At 41.0% G+C, this 23507-nt stretch overlaps 1 protein-coding gene across 6 annotated transcripts in view; it reads right to left on the reverse strand.

Annotated features, from left to right (window-relative positions):
* The window catches only part of LOC100643922 (protein sickie), a 190922-nt gene that overhangs the window by 113531 nt on the left and 53884 nt on the right, over positions 1 to 23507 (reverse strand). For 4 of the 6 annotated variants that reach the window (XM_048404215.1, XM_048404211.1, XM_048404213.1 and 1 more), the window contains one exon: positions 5629 to 5798. In XM_048404215.1, coding sequence (XP_048260172.1) covers positions 5629 to 5798 — 170 coding nt within the window. Of the gene's footprint in view, positions 1 to 951; positions 2260 to 5628; positions 5799 to 21782; positions 23400 to 23507 lie in introns of those variants that run through there. The other 2 variants (XM_048404217.1, XM_048404216.1) reach the window with 2 other exon arrangements.

Here is a 23507-nt window from a genome sequence, read left to right on the forward strand (position 1 = left end):
CTTAGCTCTACGAGAATGCTTCTCGATACTCGAAATTTTAGTTGCTACCGATTCCTATATTTTGTTACTCGAGTTACTCTGTTATCTGCTGTTACTCGAGCGAAAAATTATAGGCAATGCGAAGAATCGATGAACTGTTATCGTATAAACCCGCGATTTACGACTGGCGTGTCGCAAGAATTTTTCAAACGCGCAATACCCGACTGTTTAGTCAGAGACACTGACATTTTCTCCATCGGATGATCAAGTAAAAAGCACGTATACTGTCGTCCGGTGTGAACACTCCGCGTTGAAGCAAATACAACGTATCTCGTGGGTGAGGTGGAATTTTGGTAATTAGTTTACGCGTTGTGAGATAGAAAAGCTTGAAAATCATCGGTACAAACTATTTGACTTCCGACGAATCCAGACAAATGGAATTCAAACGGAGTATTCTTTACGAGGAGCAGGTCGTTTTCCTCCTTGTCATAATAAATTCACCATGCTGCAATTCGCGTAAATGTTAGTCGTAAAACGTTTAACGTTCGAAGGCTATAGTTAATCCGAGCCACAAGACGTATTCGTTGCCGTGATACGGGTAGATCGTGAAATCCAGAAGCCGCGTGGATACATAGAACACACTTCAGATTGCAAGGCGGTCATCGTGAAAGTTCAATCCGCAAACTAAGTATGTATTATACATACGTAAGATCGCATGGTAATCTATTCGGTCGAGGAAGAATCGCGTTAGCTGATCGTGAGTCGAAGCGAACAAAGATATTTAAACACGTCGTACATAATTTATTTGGAATCCGGCTTGGTTGGAATTCACGAAGAAAAATCGGAGGAAACGCGAGGAGGGAGGTGGGAAAGATTCGCAAACGAAATAACCGGTTTTCGGTTGGTGGAAGTATCGGGAGAAGTGGCGGCGAAAGGGTCGAGAAACTGAAATCGAATCACGAAGAACGATACCTGTGCGCTTCCGGTGAATTTGGCAAGCTGCGTGCCTTCCTGCTGGCCCCGCCGCTACTTCCGCTGTTTCCCATTTTGCAGCGATTTCCAGGCTAGTTTGGTCGTGTCTCCGCGCGATCCGAAATAGTAGCACTTCTTGCGTGCACTGACACTTCTGACGGTCAAAAGTGTCCCGATGAATCAACCGGTAGACGCGACGCGACGCAACGCAACGCGCTCGCTTTGGTAAATAAACAAATAGGTAGAGACAGCTTTTAGCAACGTTTCAACTTGCTCGAAAAACGAACGTTCGGTCGCGTCGCTCTTTGCCAAATTCTCTGTCGCGTGTCGCGTAGATCGATGAACGCGGAGGAAGAACGCGATCGAAAAGAGAATCGCGGCCAGTGATTCATTCGGTTGGTCGTTCGATATCGCTCGCGATATCTTTCGCTTTTAACTTCGATCTTTCGTTCAGGTTCGTCGAATCGACGATTCGCACGCTTACAATTTCTTCTTACACCGTTACACTATTGTTAGGCTTTATGATTCGTTTCCTGCATCTTGATTCATATACGTCGGCTGCGTTCGCGCAAATATACAGCACCGTTTTCCGCGATTAGTGGGATTCTCGCGAATCCATCATCGCCGTCCATTCGACCGTTGATAAACGATTTTACGACTTTAGCCGCGCTCGTAATTTATAATTACTCTCATCCGTAAATCTCTGGATGTAACGAATCGCATGATCGGTGGAAGCTGGCGATCCTGCGGTTTCGCTCGAGTCGCTAATTCGAGAGAACCACCGACGACAACCGGTACATCTTTACCGATTTTCTCGAAGCGGTTACTATATTTATCTCTCGATGAACCGGTTATTAACGGAGCGATGTTGATTCCCTTAGCGACCAAGCAAACAACGTTTCAGGAAGCGTCGTTGCGCACGCAACCGTACATCGTTTTGCAGTTTGTTTGGCAAAAACCATCTCATTGTTTCTCGATCAGCCGCTACGAATCGATCGTCGAACCGTCGATCTCGTTGTCTCGTTGCAACCGTGAGAACCGCGAGCGAATCATCGCGCACATCGACCCAATATTCTCGAAACGAATCGACGTACGGATCCTTTTCGAAGGAAGCATATTTCTCGACGCGTTGTTTCGCTCTTTGTTTACGTGGGCCAGTTCTCTTGATTCGTACGATCCACGAACAGAAACAGGAATCGAAAGCGGTCGTCCCGAACGGAACCTCGTTCACTACACTACACTTCCACCGAAGCAACGACGATGCCTTATGGCGAGCTGTTCCACGGTCATACTGTGGCCATGGTGTGTAGGCATCGTTGATGGCCCGTTTCAAACTGAGGCCCGCCGAGAGAGAACCATTCCTGTTCCCATAGCACGTGGCTTCTCTCTTTCGCTCTCTCCCTCTCTCGCCCTTGCCCCCACTATTCATTCGAGCAATCCCCATCGCGTTCTCTCTCTCTCTCTCTCTCTCTCTCATTTTCTGTTCCCTGTTCTCTTCCCCGCTTCTGGTTACCCCAGACTCTCTCGTTCGTTCTTCCTCCCTTTCTCTTCTGGATCCCCATACAGATGCGATATACCTTCCCTTTAGCAGAGTCTCTGGTATACACGTTTCATCTCTTCTTCGCAATATTCCCATCTATCCGTTTCTCCTTCGTCCTCGCACCAAGCTTCTCCGTTCGTGTTCTCTCTATCTTCCGTTCTGTCTTCTTCTCTCCTTCCATTCTCCACCCTCTCTATTCTTCACGACGTGAAAGCCCAGGCTCATCCCTCCTCGTCTGTTCGCTTTCACCCCCATGAACCCCTCTTCGTTCTTCGCCCTCGAATCGTCCGACGACCGCGTTTCACTCTCTTCGCCTTCCTATGTTGTTCGTCGTTCTCTCTATCTGTCTCTCTCTCTCTCTCTCTCTTCCTCTCACTCTCCCTTTATCTTCTATACACCAGTACCCCACAGCCTCCGTGGATTTCCCCACTGCATCCGTGCGACCAATCGCACAGCACCACTTCCGTAAGAGCCGGCCAATCCCACACGAGCGCTTACCATTCTGGATTTTTCAATCATTTTTATGATAATGCTGGCATAGCTGGAGCACGTGCACGCGCACAGTATTGTACCGAGACTCAACAATACACCCTGTGTACGCCAGTACGAGCCTCGTACGCAAAGAGTCGAGCGCGTGTCTCCTCTACTTGCACGCAAGCGTGTGTACAAATCGTATAAACGGTGCACGAGTAGCTTTCTACAGAGTGGCTCGAGAAGTCCACTTAATTACAGATTCGAACGTGTCGTACGGTTTCATGGGTTCGTACCGATAGCCGACGACGATAGTTTGCATCCCTCCCATCCTTGCATTGGTATCGTATATCGTAGCGGAGTAACACGGTCTCGCCAGACTAGCGAATTTTTCCTGATTAAATTAATCGATTATATCGATTATTTTTTTTTCTGTCTGTGTGTGTGTTTTTAGAAGTACGGTATAGAATTATTAGTTTACGTTTCGGATACTTTAGTCGTTATACTAGATCCTCGCCAGCCTCTTAGCGTCAAAGAAACGTTAGGTCGATTAGGTTGATTAATAAGTTTCATGCGAGCTTGTTTGAAAGAGCAGATTATGTGTTTCGTATGCAAACATTCTGCTCGAGAGTTCGTAAATGTTTGTAAATATAATAAGCGTGTAAATATATTGCCTTTGACAAGGAACTCACATACACGCGACCCTGCTGTATCGGATCACGAGTTTGCATATTCTCTCAATTACAAATACAAGATATCAAATTTTGTGCAAACGCAAAATTTGCCGCATCAGCGTTGTGCCAGGGTATTTGTCGTAACGCGTCAAATTGACAAGCAACGACCGAGAGTTAGAAGTCGATGAACCGAAACTTGCGCGAATAACTTGCGCTTTTTCGTGCCAGATGCTGGCAAATGAAATATTTGTAAATATTTAGAAAGTATCGACCAAGTAGCAGAAAGATCAAAGAGTATACGGAAAAGACAGAATTTTTATTTAAGGAGCCTTCGCGACGGGTAATATATCGACTGGAAAATATGGAATAGAATTTTTTGGTTACCCGTTATATTCTCGTTATACGGGCCACAGCCATAATACACCCACGTTGGCTGGTTTGTGTTGCGGGGGGAGTTTCGATGTATACGTGTGGTTATATTGTGTGGCGAGCGTAACACAACGACCACGGTCTACACTCAGTCGTGGGCATAATGGAGCATTGTTAATATGTTAATGTCGAGCGTTCCTAAAGGTTCCGACGGTTTACGTTTCTCCATTCCGCTAAAGAATCGTTACACGGTCCATTAGACGACGAACCTCGCATTCCACTCGCCACGAATTTCCCTGCGGGATCCTTCTTCTTCCATTTTGCTCGAACGTTACGATTTTCCATTAATTCGTTTCAACTATCTTGCGCGTGTTGGCGCGAGTACAATTTTTCCGATGCGAACGAAAACAGAGAATTAAACGCTATTCTATTCGAACGCTATCGATTTTCCGATAAAGACGGAAATGCAAATTACGAGCGACGTCGTGGTACGAAGTTTCTTAAAACCGCCAGTTCGAAGTATCGAGCGACTGTAGGAAAAATTGTCGCCGGTATACGTAACGAAGATTAATGTGGTCCCGTTCGTTCGGTGAAAAGCACAACCTCCGCGAAAAGTCTGCCCCGCGTAGGCGTGAGTTTGCGCGTGGGTTTAAAAATAACGACCTTGACAGTCGCGACTCACGGGGAACGCGAATTAAGAAAAACGGCGAGTCAGTGGGGCTCCTTGGTGTTCCCTGGCGAGAGAACGCCACGAGAGCAATTAACCGCGGACGGGAGTAATTAAAATATTTGAAGGTCCGAAGAGCCCGCAATTACGTTACTACGCGAAATACAGCCGTGTAAAACACAGTCGCGCCACTTCCTGCATGTATATAGCGTGATATTCGCGTTCGTTCGGTGGTGCGAGCACGCGTACAGCTTGATTAACGCGGACGTTAATGAGCACGCCGTCAGGTCGTTCGTCTGACGGGACGTCGGTATCGATTCGAACTCGCCAAGAATAAAAGTACGATGAGATCTAAGTGCGCGAAAATTTTACCGTAACGAGTGGAAGGCACGACACGAACGTTTACTTATCGCGATGTATGCCGATCGATATCGATGAGATGGAAATTGAAATTGAGATTGAACGCCGATGGTCACTGAAAATTTACCTCTCGACGCGAGAGAGTTCGATACAAATGTCTTTTACGCGATTTCTTGTCTTTTAAATTAACAAAGATGTGACTTTATAAATATAACGAATACTTTCGTGGTTTCGTGCTACAGTGACGTTTATAATGTGGAAATTGCTCGTCGTATTTCTCTTTAGCGATAAGAAAAGGAAACTACTGGTCAATCGTATCAGAAAATTCGGATGTACAGTTTACCTTCGAAACGAGGCTAAAAATCATTGACGAAATCCCCATAAAAATATATTAAAGAACTACGTGTATTATCATTTTTAAAAGATATTCTTCCTTTGTATTTGATGGTAACGTTTCGATAATTCCGAATTTATCTGCAATCGATACGCAGTTATCGACCGTTAGTACAGGAAATCTAACTTATCCGTGGTAGATACAAACCACTGGCATTATCTACATTGACGGTCGGTAAGAAGGAATCTGCGTTGAAACTTACCTAGGCATGTCTTGAAGTTGTTTGGCTCTCTGCTTGTATCGCGAGAGGGCGAAAAGAAGGGCGAGGACCGGCCAGAGGGTTGATCCTGCAGCCAATTCGCCAGGATTCACGGAGCCCACGTCCGCCCCAAGAGCTCGGAGCGCTCCTACGCACAGGCTCACGTTCTCGACCTGCGCAACACACGTAAAACCTCGTCATCGATCACGCTATGAACCGATGTGTACTCGTGTACACCACGCGAATCGATCGAAAATTTCTTTTCTTTTTTTTCCTTCCTTTCAACAGATCCCCAAGGATATGCCCGTAGCTGGTCGGTGGCCTAAGTCGAAAGACAGTTGCGTAACGCGCGCTTTCGATTTAAATTCGCCTTATCCGATATTACATTTGGCGCGGTGAAGGATGTCGATGCAGAATTCGATCCAGTTGATGTTGAAACATTATCTACGACTGTGGTCTTATATTCCGTTCGTAATTGGATTCACAACTGCGAGAGAAAAGATCTCTGATGACTGACGCGACAGTTCAATGGGACTGAAATATCGGTTGACGCTCTAAGCTCTTTACTCCAAATGGGTTCCGCTTCTTTCGTAGTTATCAGATTTCTTACTTCTTTCGCTAAATCGACGAAAGTACGTATGTAAAGCAGGGAAAGTAAAAAACGAAAGAAACCAAGTAATTAACAAAAAAAAAAAGTAGAATTTATGTTACATTAATTTATATACATACTTTTCTCGTGAAACTTAAGAAAGCGCGAGTATATTAAATAGAGAAAGCGAGATAAAATATGTAATTTATAATGGAAAAAGTGTACAATTTACGTTGCCTCGATTATCAACGATTCAAGCAAGAAACCAAGGATTAAAAATTAATCTATGTATTTCCACCGAAGCAAACTCTACTCGCACGATATTTACGAGTCGAATAACGATACCAGCAAAAGCGTCGAACGTTCCATCTATTGGCTTGGCAATTAAGTGATTGCGGATTTTCTCAATACCATCTAATGACAAAATCCGCGATCACTTAGTTGCCAAGCCTATAGAATAGACGCAAACCACGCGAAAGGGGAAAGTGAGAGGAAAGTACGGGTTAACGTCGTCTCCTGGTGTCGTTTGGGAGCAATAGTCGAGAATCCAAGACACGGTAGACGTATCGAGGTGACTGGTGCATATCGGCATACATAGTTTCGAGGGTAGAGCAACGCGAGGAAGGTACAGGAGCGTGGTGTAGGTGTACATAAAGGACGCGGCAGCACGGTGTACATATACGACACAACGTTCTACGAAACGTGACCGCCGTGACCATGGCTACCTTGTGCTAGCACGCGTGCCGGCCTGCCTCTTTTGTTTCCATTGTTCTTAAGAGCCACGGCGGCTCCGGCTTTTACCCAGAAAACAAACCGTACTATACTGCACACGCTGCACACGGGGTGGTGAGAGGTATACACGAGCTATGGTAGAGAGAGAGATGACTCACCCGACAATACCCTGGGTGCCCACGCGTAGGTAACAACTAGATTGCCCGTGTGTTCGTGCGAGCTACATGCGACCAACAACGATGGGGTGCCATGCCCGCGGGCATCCGACAGAGAAACAGAATTCAGGAAAACCGTGAAAACGTGGATCGAGTAATTGACAGAACATGCTCTTACTTTTGCCTACCTTTTATTCCCATCTTATCCTTCTCTTTCGTAATGTTCATATATTTCCTTTCGCTATTTTTATGAAATTATAGACGCGTATATAATCGAGGAATCGATATGACAAAATTATGCAAAATTAACGGAAAATCTTTCGGGCTCTATCGAAAATTTATTTCACCTTTGACGTAATTATTATACGTAGATCGAGAAGGTTTTTCATGCATTTACGAGAAATTTCAAGGTGTAAAAGAAGGGAGAACATCCAGGACTTTTGGTAGGCGAAACGAACGTCTATTTTAATTCTAGTCCTTTCGATATTTGTATGCGTAGCCATTTGCATAAGAATTCGTGGTACAATCGTACGCGATGTACGTTTCCAAATTTCCATTTGTCGTTCTTTTTACATTCCCAATAAGGAGAAATACTTTCAACTATACGATGTTCAATGGCACAGAATTTCCAAGCGACGATGAATCATTAATCTTATAGCAACAAATAAATCAAACAGTGACGCGGTCTTTGATGATGAGCAACCATTGAAACCTCGTTTCGGAGGAACGCACGTTCCCCAAACCCTTATCAGACTCCATTAACGACGAAGCTTTGAAATGAAATCTCAATCGAAAGTAAGACGCGACAAGATAAAGGGTTTCGAGCTTTTGTCGAAGTTGACGCAGACCTTTGTGAATACACGCGGTACAGATTCGCGTCGTCCACGAGATCGCAGCGCGACACATCGGAACCCTCTCGGAGCACTCACGGTTTATCCACGCGAGATGACAGCCGTAAATGGCGATGGCGCTTTTTAATGCATTTCTCTGTCTATGTCGTCGACCGTCTCCGTCGAACGTGTACTCGTGCGAACCTTCGACCGCGAAAAAAGAAAACGTTGCTCTTAAGGGAGACATCGTGCTTCCTAATAAAGGGTCGAAGGTGCATCCAACAGGTTGTTCTATTCTCAACGTTGATCGTTGGATATTTTCTTCGAATTCCTTCGATTTTACAAACTACCGCTTTTTAAATACGTGTATCACACGCGATTCGATAGGAATGGATAATTGTCGGGACGTTACTCTACGGATAAAGCGAAGATAAGTCGAAGATGTGAAATAAGATTTGTCTCGCTCGAAGTCTCGTTTTGGAGAAAATTTTGTCTCGAGAATGAAGCTCTCGACGTGATTTATTTATTCTTGATTTTCGTCGTATTTCGAGCCACAGACTTTCCCTGATTTCGTCTGTACTGTGAATTTAAGCCCACGGTGTACACGAATCACTTGGAGGCAATATCGACGAACTCAGTACATTGGAAAGCAGAGAAAAGCGACGATGATGTACTTTTTACGATGGGTAATTTTACGAAAGTAAGTTATTTGTTTCTAGAGAAATCGAACGCTACTCGTTTATTGTAATTTCGCTAACGTTATTAGTTGGAAACTTGTTGTACGAGAGAGGCCCAGATGATTGAAATCGTTTCGACGCATAGCTCGAATAGCTGACATATTTTTGGACGTACTTGCTCCAACTATGCCTAACTATAAAACCGAAGGAAAGCCGTGAAATGGTATTACGCGCGCTGTATTAAGAATAGCTTGCGCCATTCGTATGACGAATATCGATGGCGAGCAACGCAGGCCGAGTCAAAATTCCCATCGAATCACGCGTATCCAATTAACCGAGTCCATTGGTAGATGCAATCAACGGATCGACGATGCTGCGTGTCCCTCAAATCGCCCGAATGGCGTGTACATTGAATCAGGTTTGTAATTCAGAAACGGTGCTCGAGGAAGGAGAACGGCTACAGAGCCAAAGATGGCAAGAGATGTCTCCTTATGGTAACGTCCTCGCCTCTCCGCTACACAACAAGGAAACGAAAAAGAAGAAACGTAAGAAACGTCTTCGAAGCTTGTCTCTCTTCGGCTTTCGATTTCATGCGTATCGCCAATCTACCGATTTCTTGTTACGTCTTGCGCGCTCGTTTACTCGATCCACGTTTTATTTATTTCCTATGGACCTTCCTATATCTGTTACTATATCTTTTATAAAACCATTTTCACGACTCTCGCGATTTAATTTACTATGATCGTCGAACATGGTCGATACGATGGTTTCTTAATTTATCAAACGGTTTTGTCGATTATTCTTAATCTTAATCTTCAAATAACATAATTTAATCTTAATTTATAACGATCGATCGAAACAGATTACGACGTTATCGCAGAAACAGATTTTCTTACGTCTTTCCACATCGAAAAATAAGAAATTGATACTATACCCTTGTCGATCGAGCTCATTTTACGTCATGAATATGCATATCGTATTTTAAATCTCAATTTCCAATCTGCCATTTTCATCAACGATCAAAGTCAAACATCGCCTTCGTTTAATTATACTTGATACGAACGAATCTCACGTTCGACATTCTTTTATCGTGGCACAACAAGAAGCTGACTCAACCAATTTTCCAACTGACCTTTTTCGTCTTTTTTTTTTTATTACAAGCAAGTTCATTACATACTTCAAATATGGGTTTATCGACACACCCTTATGGAGCGCTTGGTATACCTACGCGTCGCGCGATCGTACGAGACAAAAGTCGAAGGAGCCGATTGCGCAAGAAACCGACGAGGAGGATCTGATATCTGACGTGAAGAACCGGTGTCGTCGCTTGGCGGCACCGGCGCTTCAGAAATCGAAACTCGCGGACAGATAATTTCATTTTTTCTTCTGTCCTTCCGTTTTTCGTTGAATGCATCTCGCGGATACGTGAGTGGAATAGAAATCTTCGTTGGAACGATAAGTGGTAGCCACGATCCACGTAAAAATCAGATTTACGCGGATGATCGGTTGAGTCACATTGACAGACCAGTTTCCACTGTGATCTTCCTCGTTGATTTAATTGGAAGCTTATACACTGCGTTCACAAGGTTCCCGAGGTTTTGGCCCATTAAGGTGCAAGCAGCGAGATAACGCGTTAAAGTAAACGCAACGTCATCGATTCGGAATACGAACAAGATTTTCGTAATTGAAGTTTATCATAGCGTCGTATGTACTTCGAGTTTTATAAATCGTAGTGTCTAGATGGAACAAGATATAACGATCGTTCGAATTTCTTTTTGTAATCACACTCTTAAAAAGCAGAATTCAATGCAGAGTAACGGAGAAAAAGTTATAAATAAAACGTTGTTAATGCAACGTTGTCTCTTAATGGATCAACGAGTTATCGAAAAAGATGAGCGGAATATTTACTATGCTCTGTTATATTTGTATTTTCACAAAGTGTGACATGGAGATATCGCTTGTAAAATAAAGTGCTTCCTTAAATCGATAGCCTATCGTCAAAAATATTGCTTCACCGTTTAAAAATAATTTGTTGGGTATTTAATAACAATTTGTTTAGAGATAAAATTCTCACGGCATGATTGCTTCGACGATTATAAATATCAATTTTAAATATCAGCAGTTATATTATTTAGCGATCAACTTTAATAGATATTTAATACTCTTTGTTATATATTTAATTATTATATGGAGGTTTAAACGAGAATTGTTTCGTACGATCTCTGCACGAACCGTCCCTAACGTTTTCAACGTTGAAACGTCGTTTTCAACAGCCACAGGATTTCAACGATGAATTGCGCAGACAAGGTTTATGCCTTTGGCTGATCTCTCCTCTCGCGATGTCGCCTAAAGCTACACGTTACTTTCGAGGTTTCTTTGGTTCCGGATCAGAACACCCGTCAGTACCTGATTATTAGTGATGTGCCTGGTCCAATCGTAAAACATGTAGCAAAACTTCAATCACGAACGTCGTATTTTCTATGTAAAGACACGATTTATCGTGCTACTATAATCATTCCTGACACGTACATTAAACAAGCAGGAGAGTAACGATTTTATCCACTTCTTGCCTACTTGTAATAGAACAACGAAAAGTCTAACGTTATATAATTAAAAGAAATATAAATATTTGAATTTTTATAATTTGCAAATTTTGCCGCAGCTTATAGAACGTTTTGTAACGAGTAAAACACACGCTATTTTCGCGATGATAGATCGCGTGTGTACTGTGGCGTTTAAAGATGAAAATTACCAAAGTGACGGTCTTTTATTTGGCTGAACGCTATCACCGGGCCCAAGAGTTAACACAATGAACGTCTGAATTCGTAGTGTCCAGTTAACGCGATTAAATCGTGCGACGAATCGCTGAATAAGAAAACGTCCGGTGAGATGGAATAGAACGACTTGTAATGTAATTTAATGATACTTGCTGTACAGAGACCGGACAGTCTGACGATGGAATCTTACGTGTTTACTCTTTACGTATGAAAATTATATGATATTTCTTCTCTGAAAATGTAAATACGCGTCTCGCTATCCGATATTCAAATATCCTTTCAATATTCAAATACTCTTTATATCAGGGCTCAACGGAGAGATATATTTTGGTAGGACACAAAAAAGTGATCGAAGAAAGAAAGCTACAGTCACGATTAACCATACCACCAATTTTTTGCTTACACGAGAAGACTCTGCGAAAGACTTGAGATCGTTCTTGCAGAATAAGCAAACTTCTTGGAACAAAGTATCTGTTTAATATGTATATATATATAACATATTTCCCTTATCTCTGTATCGAGGAAGAATTATATTAATTTACACTATATTATAGGAGTGCAATTTTATCGAGGACAAAATTATTAACGAACAAAGATATCAAAGAATAGATCAAAAATGAATTACCAATTTAAAAAATATGGGTTCCCATGAATAGCGCAAACAGACGATTAAAGAATAATACTTCGTGCTTCGTTAAATATCGTTTAATATGGAACGGCACGATACAATTCTCTTGATCCTTATCGAATAGAAGGAGAAATTTGCTTATCGATAGTCGTTCGTTAAAGTCTCTTATTTACGTTATCATTTTAATGGATCTGTTCGACTGTCAATTTTACCACTGACAAGACGATAGTACCGTTAAACCGAAACTCCCCGTAGCTTGTCGACGAAAAGGAAATATTGCTCTCTTTATACGCGTGTACGGTGCTGCAGTTATCAAGATATTTCAAGATGCAAAAGTTTCTTGTCCTTAACGTAACAAGTTCTTTTTCGTAATAGCCATCGGGCACTCGACGCGGTTACCTTTTCGAGCGCTCTGTGTTTTTAATCAAACTATAAATCACTTAAGTGCGCATCTCGCAACGTGACATAATTACGTCTTATGCAATGCCGCGTTAACGGTATATATTTGCGCGTGTAACAAATTTTATGAACATAAAGTATTATACCTGGTTCGTATACGCTGTACAGGTATAAGTGGTACAAGTCGAGATGCTAGTTACCAAGCGATATAAATTATGTACTGACAAATCGTTGACTGGAATAGCGATATATGTCATCTTCTCATCTCATAGAATTAATATACGAATCGTGGAACATTCGTTTTCTTATATTCGAACGTTCATTTAAAAATTCGCTATAATATGTTTAACAAAGTTGAACAAATTTATTACGCTAGTCGAGGATTCTTTTCTTGAATAATTCTCCACTTATCGCGTCACCTTCTTGTTTATCCAAGTGGTTGGTAAACTCTCACTCGACGATAGTAAAAAGACGATATTATAAAGTTCGGCAGTTGTAACTTTCCCGTTTTATTGACTCCATAAACGGAAGAAAAGTTGGCTGACGCGCAGGGACTACCCCTAATCTCGGTGCCTCGTGGTACACAAGAAGCCGATAGACCGATTATTTTTAGAGATGGCTCGTGCCTTCGGGACTTTCCTCGGTGCTAAACAGCCATCGCATTTATCTGTCGGATATAGGCCGGCTTTTCTTGTCACGGGCCATGTGCTTTTTCAAGTCGCTGTTGCATGCAGACCTTGTTTCATAATTACCGTGAGAGTAAGGAAGTGAAAAAGGGGAAGAGGAAACGCGAACGAACAGCACAGCGATCGCGGTTATTTCCTCTTTTTCTAAAAATATAACATCCAAGCTATCTAAGCTATACCCAGTGAAAACACTACAATTGTGATATACGATAAGCGTGGGTCAAACTGTGTCGTACCGTAGACTGTGTGGCAAAGTGCCTAAGGATCGATCGCAAGAGATCGGACGTTCATCCTAGTGTATTAACTACGATCTGGGGATAATTTTAAAAATATCCGCAGAAATTAGTATACGTGATGTCACGTAGAGATTTGGGCGTACGTTAGCACGTGGCAAAATAGTCTGTTGGCTGTCTCGAGTCTTCGAAAGTACGTTACGATTGGGAGGAGAGAAAGAGAGAGAAGAAAGAGAGGGAGAGCTGTTGCAAAGTCATCGAAAAATCGTCGATGAGTTGCACTTGTTGAAGGAATTATGCGAGCATAGTAGCTGCAAGAAAATACACAAAAAGATCCATTGTATACGTGGAAAGTATAACGCTGATGGATTCAGTATACAAAAATATGTATAACGTTATATAACGTTAAGAATTCGAAAGATCAGTATGACATTTACGTGTGACATTTGATAGTCCAAAAAAAAAAAAAAAAAAGAAAAAGAAGACAGTTAATTATATACGCTCAACTTGCGTCAATGATATTCGTTAATAAAAAGTTTTTTATTATATTTATTGAACGACCTACAACAAGAATTGATATTATTGCGATATACAACTTTATTACATCGTTTCATGGAGTATTTTATGGAGTAACTATTTATATTAATGTATAAATTTGTTACCGTGCTAGGAAATATAGTAATATCTAGGAGTAAAGGAAATTCTGCGAGACAAATTGTCTCATAAATAGTTATATGAATATCTAAGCGGTGAAACGATGGCTTGTGTTCATTTGCATAAGCCGACAACAGAAATTCAAAGTTCGAGCGACAGAATTTTACAGTGTGATCGGCAAAGGATATCGAGAGATATGAACATGCAAATATCAGGGAGAAAGACATTTCTCGCGTGCTTGTCCCAGTCGTTTGAAACGCTCGTGCTCTCCATTTGGAAAATTGCCGTTGGCGTTTGCTTTGATTCCCTACCCGGGGAAAACAAAGAAAATAATAAATTCATTTTACGATATTTCGCTACACATTAAGATACGTAGGATCTAAAATATTTTTCACGCTACATTTATACTCGTACTCGTGAATACTCGTACGTTATTATTACTTACAAAGAACTACAGCTTTCTCGAATCAAAACAGTTTTCCACAGATTTCTTAGAAAAAATGTTCAATTTATTAAACTCCAAACATACGTGAATATCTATCACAGAACATCGATATCTTCGATTGAAGAGAATGCTCTTGCCAATTAAGAGAAATTTAAAATAAAGGTATCGAAACGTGTAATTCGATTAAATGGATGAAGGAATGATAATTACGTTGGAACTAACGATACGGTGGTTGTCTCGCTGAATAGGTTAGAGAATTGGAATTCAGGTTGAGTTTCCTCGAAGCTCCTGCCAGACGATTTCACGTGAGTTGCATTCGTGCAACGGGGAGATTCCTAACAAGTCTAACCCATTTCCTGAGACAATGCCTATATTCAGACCTTTTCAACATGGGAAATGAAAATGTTAAACGATTATCCTGCTAATTAGAAGGTAACTATCATCGGTAACTACATAGGCGCTTCTAAAACGCATATATTGCTTCTAAATGTGCCATTAAAGGAAAATCGACGTTAAGAGCGAACGATGGAGATGCAAATATAAGCTACGAAATTGATTCATTAATTACATGATAAATTTGTCTTGCTTGAAATTTTCTTAGTCATTAATATCGCTAAATTGCATGCTATGCGTGTAACCATGCGTGGGAAATACTTAATTTACAAAGAATAACTTTCATTCCGTGTGCTCTAAGCTTATCAAGTTGGCAATCGTATCGTAGGAAACACTGCTGGCAGGTAACAGTAAGCAAGCGAGCGCGAATCGATTGCACAGTTCATTTGGACTATTGTTTACTTAGCATTTAATCAAATTTATATGCGAGAACGTATAATCAATTCACGATCGAAACACGGGACGTTAATTAGATAATAATAGAAAATTCATGGTTCGTTGTAATACTTATGAAGAATAGTGTACTCTCCAAATAGAAACCATAGTAATCATGCTCAAACACTAACGCTAAATTTATACAAGCTTTGTGATTGTTACAGTATTTTACATACGAACAGTTTCACATAGTAATGCAACGCGAAACCAGACTTGCGAAACTCGTGCCCTGCATTAAATTTCTTACGGCTAATTTTTCTCAGGTTGTAACCGCAGGTGTCACTGTCATAAGCTACACGCTTTCCCATATCCTCTATTTGACACAGCTCATGGTAATCTCGATCGAACGCTCTGTATCACTTACTTAATAAATAGTCGATACATAATAACAGCTACGTATCCTATATTAGACTTAGACAAAAGAAAGACCAATTTACTTTCTTTGTTTCCTCGATGTGAGTCATCGAATAGAATACGGGGGCTAGCGAATCGATCTAGGTGACGGAGGCAGAGAAGAGACGGGTTTAACGATCCCAACGACCCATGGAATTCACGGAATGTGCATAACGGTGATGGCGTAATCTGCGAGAAAAAATGGGCGGCTCGGCGGCGAAAAAAAAGGAATATCGAGCGGCAGCTAATAATCGCCTTGGGCTCCGTGATCGGTTGGGCCTTCTTGAACGGCTCGCGTTACTTTATCAGGTTTTCCTGGATCAGACAGCGGCCGCGCAAGTGCGCAAATTCGATTCACCTTGGCCAGCTGAACGATACTGAGAAAAGATCGCAGACAGTACTTGGCGGATTACAAAGCGTCCAATTTCTCAGGAAGAGTATTGCAAAATCATGAAACTCTGCATTTTCACGCCTGTGTAAATTATTCCTCGAACCTTCGTTCGATTTCGAAGCAAGGAATATTTAATAGAAGTTTTAATCGTCGTTGTAGAACATGCGAATATTAATAAGAATCTCGAAACAAATCAATTTGAATATTTTTAGTATAAAAATATAAATGTCATACGGTGAATGCAATGCATTTTATCACGCGAAATTTCCTTCAAGGATAACGATACGATAATGACGAAATCATCGCGCTAACCAAATTATTGTTAATCGTTCGATCGTCCGTCAGCACAATTTACACATATCATTCAATTCTGTTAATGTTCCTGTGGTTACACACATACGTACGAACCTGAAACCGCTTGATTCGCGCGAGATATGCAAACGCACCGTGAGCACCCGGACGATTGTTCACACAACGAAATTACGCAATCGGTCGTTGAATCATATCCAATGCGTTTCGTGAACACATTAAACTTTCACATTTCCATTAACGAAAACTGAAAAACTTCTTTCGCGAGATAGACACCGTTTCTTCCAGCGGAATTACTTATCTCTGAATCATTCGTACTACTTCTCTCATTGTATTATACATTATCGCGAATTAGTTGGAAATAAATGCTTGAAAGAAATGTTAAAATTAGTTCTAGAAAAATACCCATGTGCTAAATGACTCTGGTATTTAGCACATAAAGTACATTCGATACGTTCACTACATCTTTGATACGAGACCAGCTGAAGTTATAACGTGCTAAAAGGATATCTTAAAAATAATATCTTAAACACTTATTACAGCGATTGCCATCTTAAGTAACATTCGCATGCAGAGTATACTATTATGCGAGATACGTAATTACACTTGTGCATTATCATAATTTCGTGCTGGTCCCGATAGGACAATGAATTTTGTATATTCGACTGACGCAACTCGGACTTTCACTTAACTTTCCGACACTATACAGAAGCAAGCACCAAGTAAGTATTCGTGACGAGCTATAAAACCACCCTTTTATTATGCTTTTTTTTTCTTGTCAACGATAAAGAATTATTATGATTCCTGGAATTTGTCACCTTAATGGTTCGTATTAAGCAGCTTTACGAACTGGCTTACGCGGCGCAGGAATTCTTTTTTCTCTCGTTGGTTGGCTTCTCGTGTGAATTTCAGCGTCCGCCCAGTAAAATTACAAAGAGAGAGAGACAGGACAGAGAGAGAAAGAGAGAGGCGAGAAAGGAGAAGAACGAAGAAAGAACGAAAGATGGGAAGAGGAGCGTAACGGGACCGAAAATGGGGATGCATACGCAATGTAGCCAACGATTATGCGGAATCTCGATTGATTGGTTGGATCGTTAAGAGCGACACGAACGGAACGGGACCGAAGGAGATCTCGAGACGGAACAGACGTATGTACATATATGTATACGTAATAGCAAAGAGATCTGATATACTGTATGAATAATAGCGATGGACGATACGTATCTGAGCAACGTTGCTGCGCGACGACGTGGAAATATTTCTTCGTACGCAACTATTAACGCCTTAAGCTTCCAGCCATTTAAGTATGCCGCCACCCCTGCGACAGTTGGCTTAAAGAGTATGGCGAAGATCGTAACTTCGTCACTTTATTACGTCTGTGACCAAGTTCAAGAAAGTCTGGTAAACGCCCTCCTGCTGTTCTTCGAGGATTTTAACCCTTTAGTAACGACCGCAATAAAAGGATTTGTCATTCTTTATACAATGTTAACTTTTTCATTAAACAAACGAAATTTAGAAATTTATTCCGTCTAATAATGACATAATTTAATATCCATGAAGATGATATGATAAAAGTGTGATAAATTTTCAAGGATTTCAGAATCTTATTTTTCAAACGTGAAATATAACGAAGGTAGCAATCAAACGTTTTCCGTTTGGACTCGTACTATTATTGCACTTTGCGATTCATACAGCGAAACAATGTTACACGTATCGCGATCGAGACGCGTTTTCCTCTGACTTTCATTGAGGTTTAAAATGCTCGTACGCATTCGATGCAGCAGACGCGAAGTGTTCCGGCGCCGCTTCGTTCTCTCCTATTCTCTTTCTTTTTTTCGTTCGCATTTCCCGTCACAGGGCTTTGCAGCCTTTCTTGCTCATTCGTCAACGACGTCATAGCGTTTTTCCTACCGCGCTTTCAACGCGTGTCGACAACAATGCACGTAAAAAGCACGCGTGAGCATTGTTACTAGGCGACACCGGATTTTTCTACAATATGACGAAGCCATGACTGTTTAACGCGTACAAACACGCTGTAAAGTCATTGTCTACGTCTGTTTGCACGATTCTTCGAGAACTTTACTTTATGTTCTGTTTCTTAACAAGGTGCCGCTGTTATGCTTCGTTTAGTCTCGCGAAAACCTAATAACGAAGTGCATGCTCCAATTCTTATTTCACAAACGCTGTATCTCTCCTTAAAGAAGTTTACGAGAAAACACAGAAATATCTGTCTATATCTTTCCTACAATTACTAATTCGCCTATAATTATCGGCAGGTGAACTCACAGGAGTTTAATTGCTTTTTAAATAACTGATCGATACATCTACGAGAAATTTCTTTAACGAGAAAGATTCAATCGAGCAGCGTAGCCTACCTGCGCTCTAGAAAGATATATAGCTAAAACATATTCACTAAATAATATTGGTTGCAACATATAATATATAATATTTGTTGCAACAATTATTCGAAAGCTGCGAGTTTCGTTATTTCTCGCGCGTTAGCTGTTACGTTAGTCGTATTAAAGCGATATTTCAACGAGATAGCGGTCATTTTGTACGATATTTTTCCAGGTTTCGGTATAAATGTAACGAGCGCAAACAATACATGTACGTAGGAGGCGCAAGGACACAACGACGCGAACACGGGGTGCCGTGTTAACGAGATACTAATTCGTTGGTAACACGAATGCAAGAGTTGCTTTTCGTTGAAAATACAGATAGGAGAGAAAGAGGAGCAATTCGACGATCATGCATCGATGCACGCGGCCGCCGCAATTCCGCGTACGTGCACACCTGTGTAAAATACCGCGAGTCGATGAGCCATAGTCTGACTAATTGCACTCGAGTTTCGTTTCTGTCCACGATTGCCCCGCGGCCCCGGTCTGACGAAAAATTTGCAACCGACCTATCCAACAAATTTCAATGAAATTGCATCGCGCTCACAGGCCAACACAAACGCGTTAAAAGCTGGCTGCGCTTCGCGTTTCCGCCACCCATGAAAATGTTCAACCTGTAGAAATAATGCGTGGTGAATAACATTTAACCGTGCTTTCGTTGATTTTCCCCTTTTATTCTTTGCCGCGACCGCTGCTATAAAAAGTATCGTCGTACTCGTCGTTAACTTCGTTTTTATTATATCGTTCAATTTACGCTTGGGAATAATTAATTAAATTAAAACACTGGCTTTACGCAATTTCTACACTTCAATTTTGTTGCGATCCTGCAATTTTTTATGTCCCAAATTCGCTTTCGTTTCAACCGAATTGAGGGCTTTTATCAAAAAACGGTTCTTTCTTATCTGTCGAAAAATTTAAGAAATTTTCCAACGATAGAGAAACGCGATTCGGTCGAAAATGAACGGCCGTTAATTTTATCCTCATTTCACGGAATGTGCAACTAAAGATATGTCTAGTCGAATTATCTGTCATAATTTTTATGACGTTGAAACAAGTCCCGGGACGATAAAGATTATATCTGCATAACGTCATTAGATACACTGCGCATAGCACTCTAATAATACTATAAATTGAAATACGCCGAATATCATTTAACGTGCAAGTTATTCTCATTTGCATTTACGCTGTTATTTCGAATAATCGTCGTACAGAATTGCTCTTCTGGCACGTTCGTAATAACCGTAGATACATACCAGAAACCAGATATGTTCGCGTATATGTACGGGGTTATCGTACATTTTACCTGGAAAACAAGCATCCGCGTAAAACGCCCAAGTAATGAATGCACCTTCTAAAATCCTATCATATTTCATCTTATACGTTGACACATATACTGATGTGAAAATTAAATAGGAATATGCACGAGCTTGCGCGTATTTGTGGTTATGTGAATATTCAGAGGCACAGGAATAATACGTGTGTACGTACAATACAATCGTTTCGAAAGAGCTGATCTAAAGAAACGTGACTGTGTTTCAGACAGCTCGAAACCGCTGTGTCGTTCGCTTCGTAGCGTGAACATTTCCCGCCCAAGAATACCGGAAGCGCTGGAATTCGTTTCAACGCGACCGGCGTTTCTGAAGGCCGTTGTTGTTGCAACGTAAAAAGTAAAACCGCAGCCTAACCGAGTAAAAGTTGACACGTTGTTCATCGATGTCGGTCGTAACCTTCTTTTCCTTTTTTATCCCGCCTTTTTTTTGTTGCATTTTTTTGTAACTATTACAAAATAATCACGATCGTGTTAAGATTTTTTTCATACGAATAACGAGGTTACCAAATAATAAATTTGTTAATGTCTCTTCCGTATCTTTCCGGTTCCTTGCCTTACGAGCGTTCAAGAAATTGGGGACTTTTCGTTCCCGACTTTTACAGTAAGTAGGCTTATCGTTTCAAGTTTACGTCGAGTTGTAAACTCTTTCGTTGAAAGTTCTATCACTTATTATAGCGACCCTACTTCCATCCTTCCAAGAATTTAATGCTGCATAAGGATCGCCTGATAGTTATATACCTTGTCGTTATATGTAACGATATAATTTTTCTTTTTTTTTTTTTCATTCCATTTAAAGATATTATTTCTTCCGATCCCAGGCGATCCTTATGTAGCATTAAGTCCTTGGAACGACGGAAGTAGGATCACTTATATAATATCGTATAAGTGCAATAGGTATGCCAGTCTTTCCACGAGAAGCACGAACACGCAGATTAATCTGCGCACGGACGAGCGACCTGTGCGACACTCGCCGCGGTTATGTAATTTATTTTACGTTCATTTTGAGCAGCGACTCGATGGTACAGAAATACCGATCGTTCGTATGTTTACTGTCGGCGATTAAATACTAACGTCGAATAATGTAGCTTCGACATTCTTCGAGTAAATCTCAAACGCGATGGCAAACATTTAACGAACACGTGTAATAAGACGAACAGCTTATTCATCAAATAAGTTCTTAATAATTTCAGTTTCAAGGATTAGCAACGAAGGAACATTTATTTAAATTAACAAAAATGATAATGTTTCTTGTTTAATTGCAAAGAACGAAGTAAAGCTGCGCGATGATTAAGAGCGACCCACTTATTTCGTATTATTTCGTTTGCCTCGAAATCCCAGGTCTCTCTTACTCGAGTCTTACTCTCTGTATGTGGCATAGAGATTTAAATTGAAATTACGGTCTTGACAACGCTAATTATTTCTATTACCAGTGGAATTAAAATTGTACGACCAGCTCAATGACGCAGAGCAAGCACTTTCTGGTCGTTCGACCGCTGCACGTGTGATCGTGTCAGATCTGGCTAAGGTCGAGGCAGAAACGGACAACTTCGTTAAGAATCGTCATTATCGTCCACGGCAAATATGTTATTCGCCATAACGTAATTCTATTTTATCTAACATCCTAAGTAATAGAAGCTTAATTCCTTACAATACGCTGATGCTATACATTCGGTAATTTAAATATCGAAACTAAGAAAAAATTTACCTGTTAACGTCAAAGAACTCTTGATCGTGCTCGATTCGTACGTCAAACTTTTTCAGATTCCAAATATCCATCGTGGCGACAATAGAAACACTTACGGAGATCAAAGTCTATTTCGATCCACTGAAGCTGTTCTTGAATCACCGTTGTATAATTCGCGAACGACAACAGTTTAAGAATTTACGAACGCACACTGTCAAAACCATCGCAACGGATTTCTCCGCGAACTACGTTCGACTCGAAATAATAAGAAATTTCAACACGCTCTTTCGCAACTGCAGGCTTCGATTTCTACGTTGTACATCGAAAATCGTTATTTCGTTCGTAGTTTGCAGCGAATCTTGCTAAGAAGTAGCCACGAAGGGCATTTATCGTCACAGTGGTCGTGACCAATTCATTGTCGCTTCACCGAGAGAGCGAAAATATCGCTTCGACTGGCCATGCCTATTTATAAACCTTCTTAAGGAGATTCTCGGACGTTTTGCTTCCTTCTCTCTTTCTCTTTTATAGCAATAACCTCTCTTTGTTCTGGGACACTGGAACCGTGGTCCCTTAAAGAGAGTTCCTCGTCGAGAGATCGAATAAGGTGGCAAGCCAACGCGAACCAAGCCGCGTCACGAGAAACAGGACGATTGATCGTCGTATCGTTTTCAAAGTATCCTTTACACCATGAACATCGTACTAAATATCGCGCACCCTCGATTATACATTTCGTACGATGTCCTATCGTTCCTCATCCTCGTCACGTTTTTCGTCTTCTGACGATTCTTTGATATTTCATTTTGATCGAATCGTTTTTATGTTACTGCGTTAAGGCGTTACGAGCTTGAGTATCAAATCTTCCTCGTTCTTGTGCTTCCTTCTCGAAGCATCTCTTCCAGTATCGAGTGAAATGGCTCCATTTGTCAACGTCGTTTCAGCAAGGGCTGAAAATTTTATCGCGAACATAAAACGTAATACCATTCACGTTACGAGGATTACAAAAATCCAAGGTCCATCCTTTTTCATTTGACCTACGTCTTCCTCCAGCGAGTTTCATTTATCTCGTGCAACGCAGAAAAATTGGAATTGTAACGTGAAACGAAATATCCATCCAACGAAACGCGTCCAGATGCTATTCTTCCTTTTTTAAATTCAACGATATTTAGAATCTCGTGACATAAATTTTCATTTCAACTGGTCCCTTCTTTTTAATCCTTCGCGGTTAATTCGAGTATTTAATTTACAGGACATTCGATTTTACTCGTCTCTCTTTACTGCGCTGTTTCATTCAATTCTGAAACTTCAAGAACACTCTCGTACGATATCTCGTGTTTACCGACACTGGCGCGAAAATATAACTCGGGAAACTGTTGCAGCATCCGTACTAACAGACCACCACTCGTCGAGTACTACTTGATGATAGATAGAGGCCACAGATATAACGCATCCAGTAGCCGAGTCCGTATGTATTTTTGCTATTTGCTTTTACTATTTGCTCTTGCTATTACCATTAATTCCCTACATCTCGTAAAAATACAGCATTGAACAAGCACTATCTAATTTTCAAATTTGTCGCCGTCTAACATTTTTATAACGGTAGTCCTTCTTAAACGTTAACGACAAGTAGCAGATAAGAAAATATCGATAATTTTCCAAATAACCGATGTTCAAAGATCACTCACTGTAAAACTTATTATGAAATCTAAAAAGAAAAAAAAAGAGGGAATACCAGTTACGTGAAAGAAA

Source organism: Bombus terrestris, chromosome 3 (assembly GCF_910591885.1).
Source record: "Bombus terrestris chromosome 3, iyBomTerr1.2, whole genome shotgun sequence".
Lineage (NCBI taxonomy): Eukaryota > Metazoa > Arthropoda > Insecta > Hymenoptera > Apidae > Bombus > Bombus terrestris.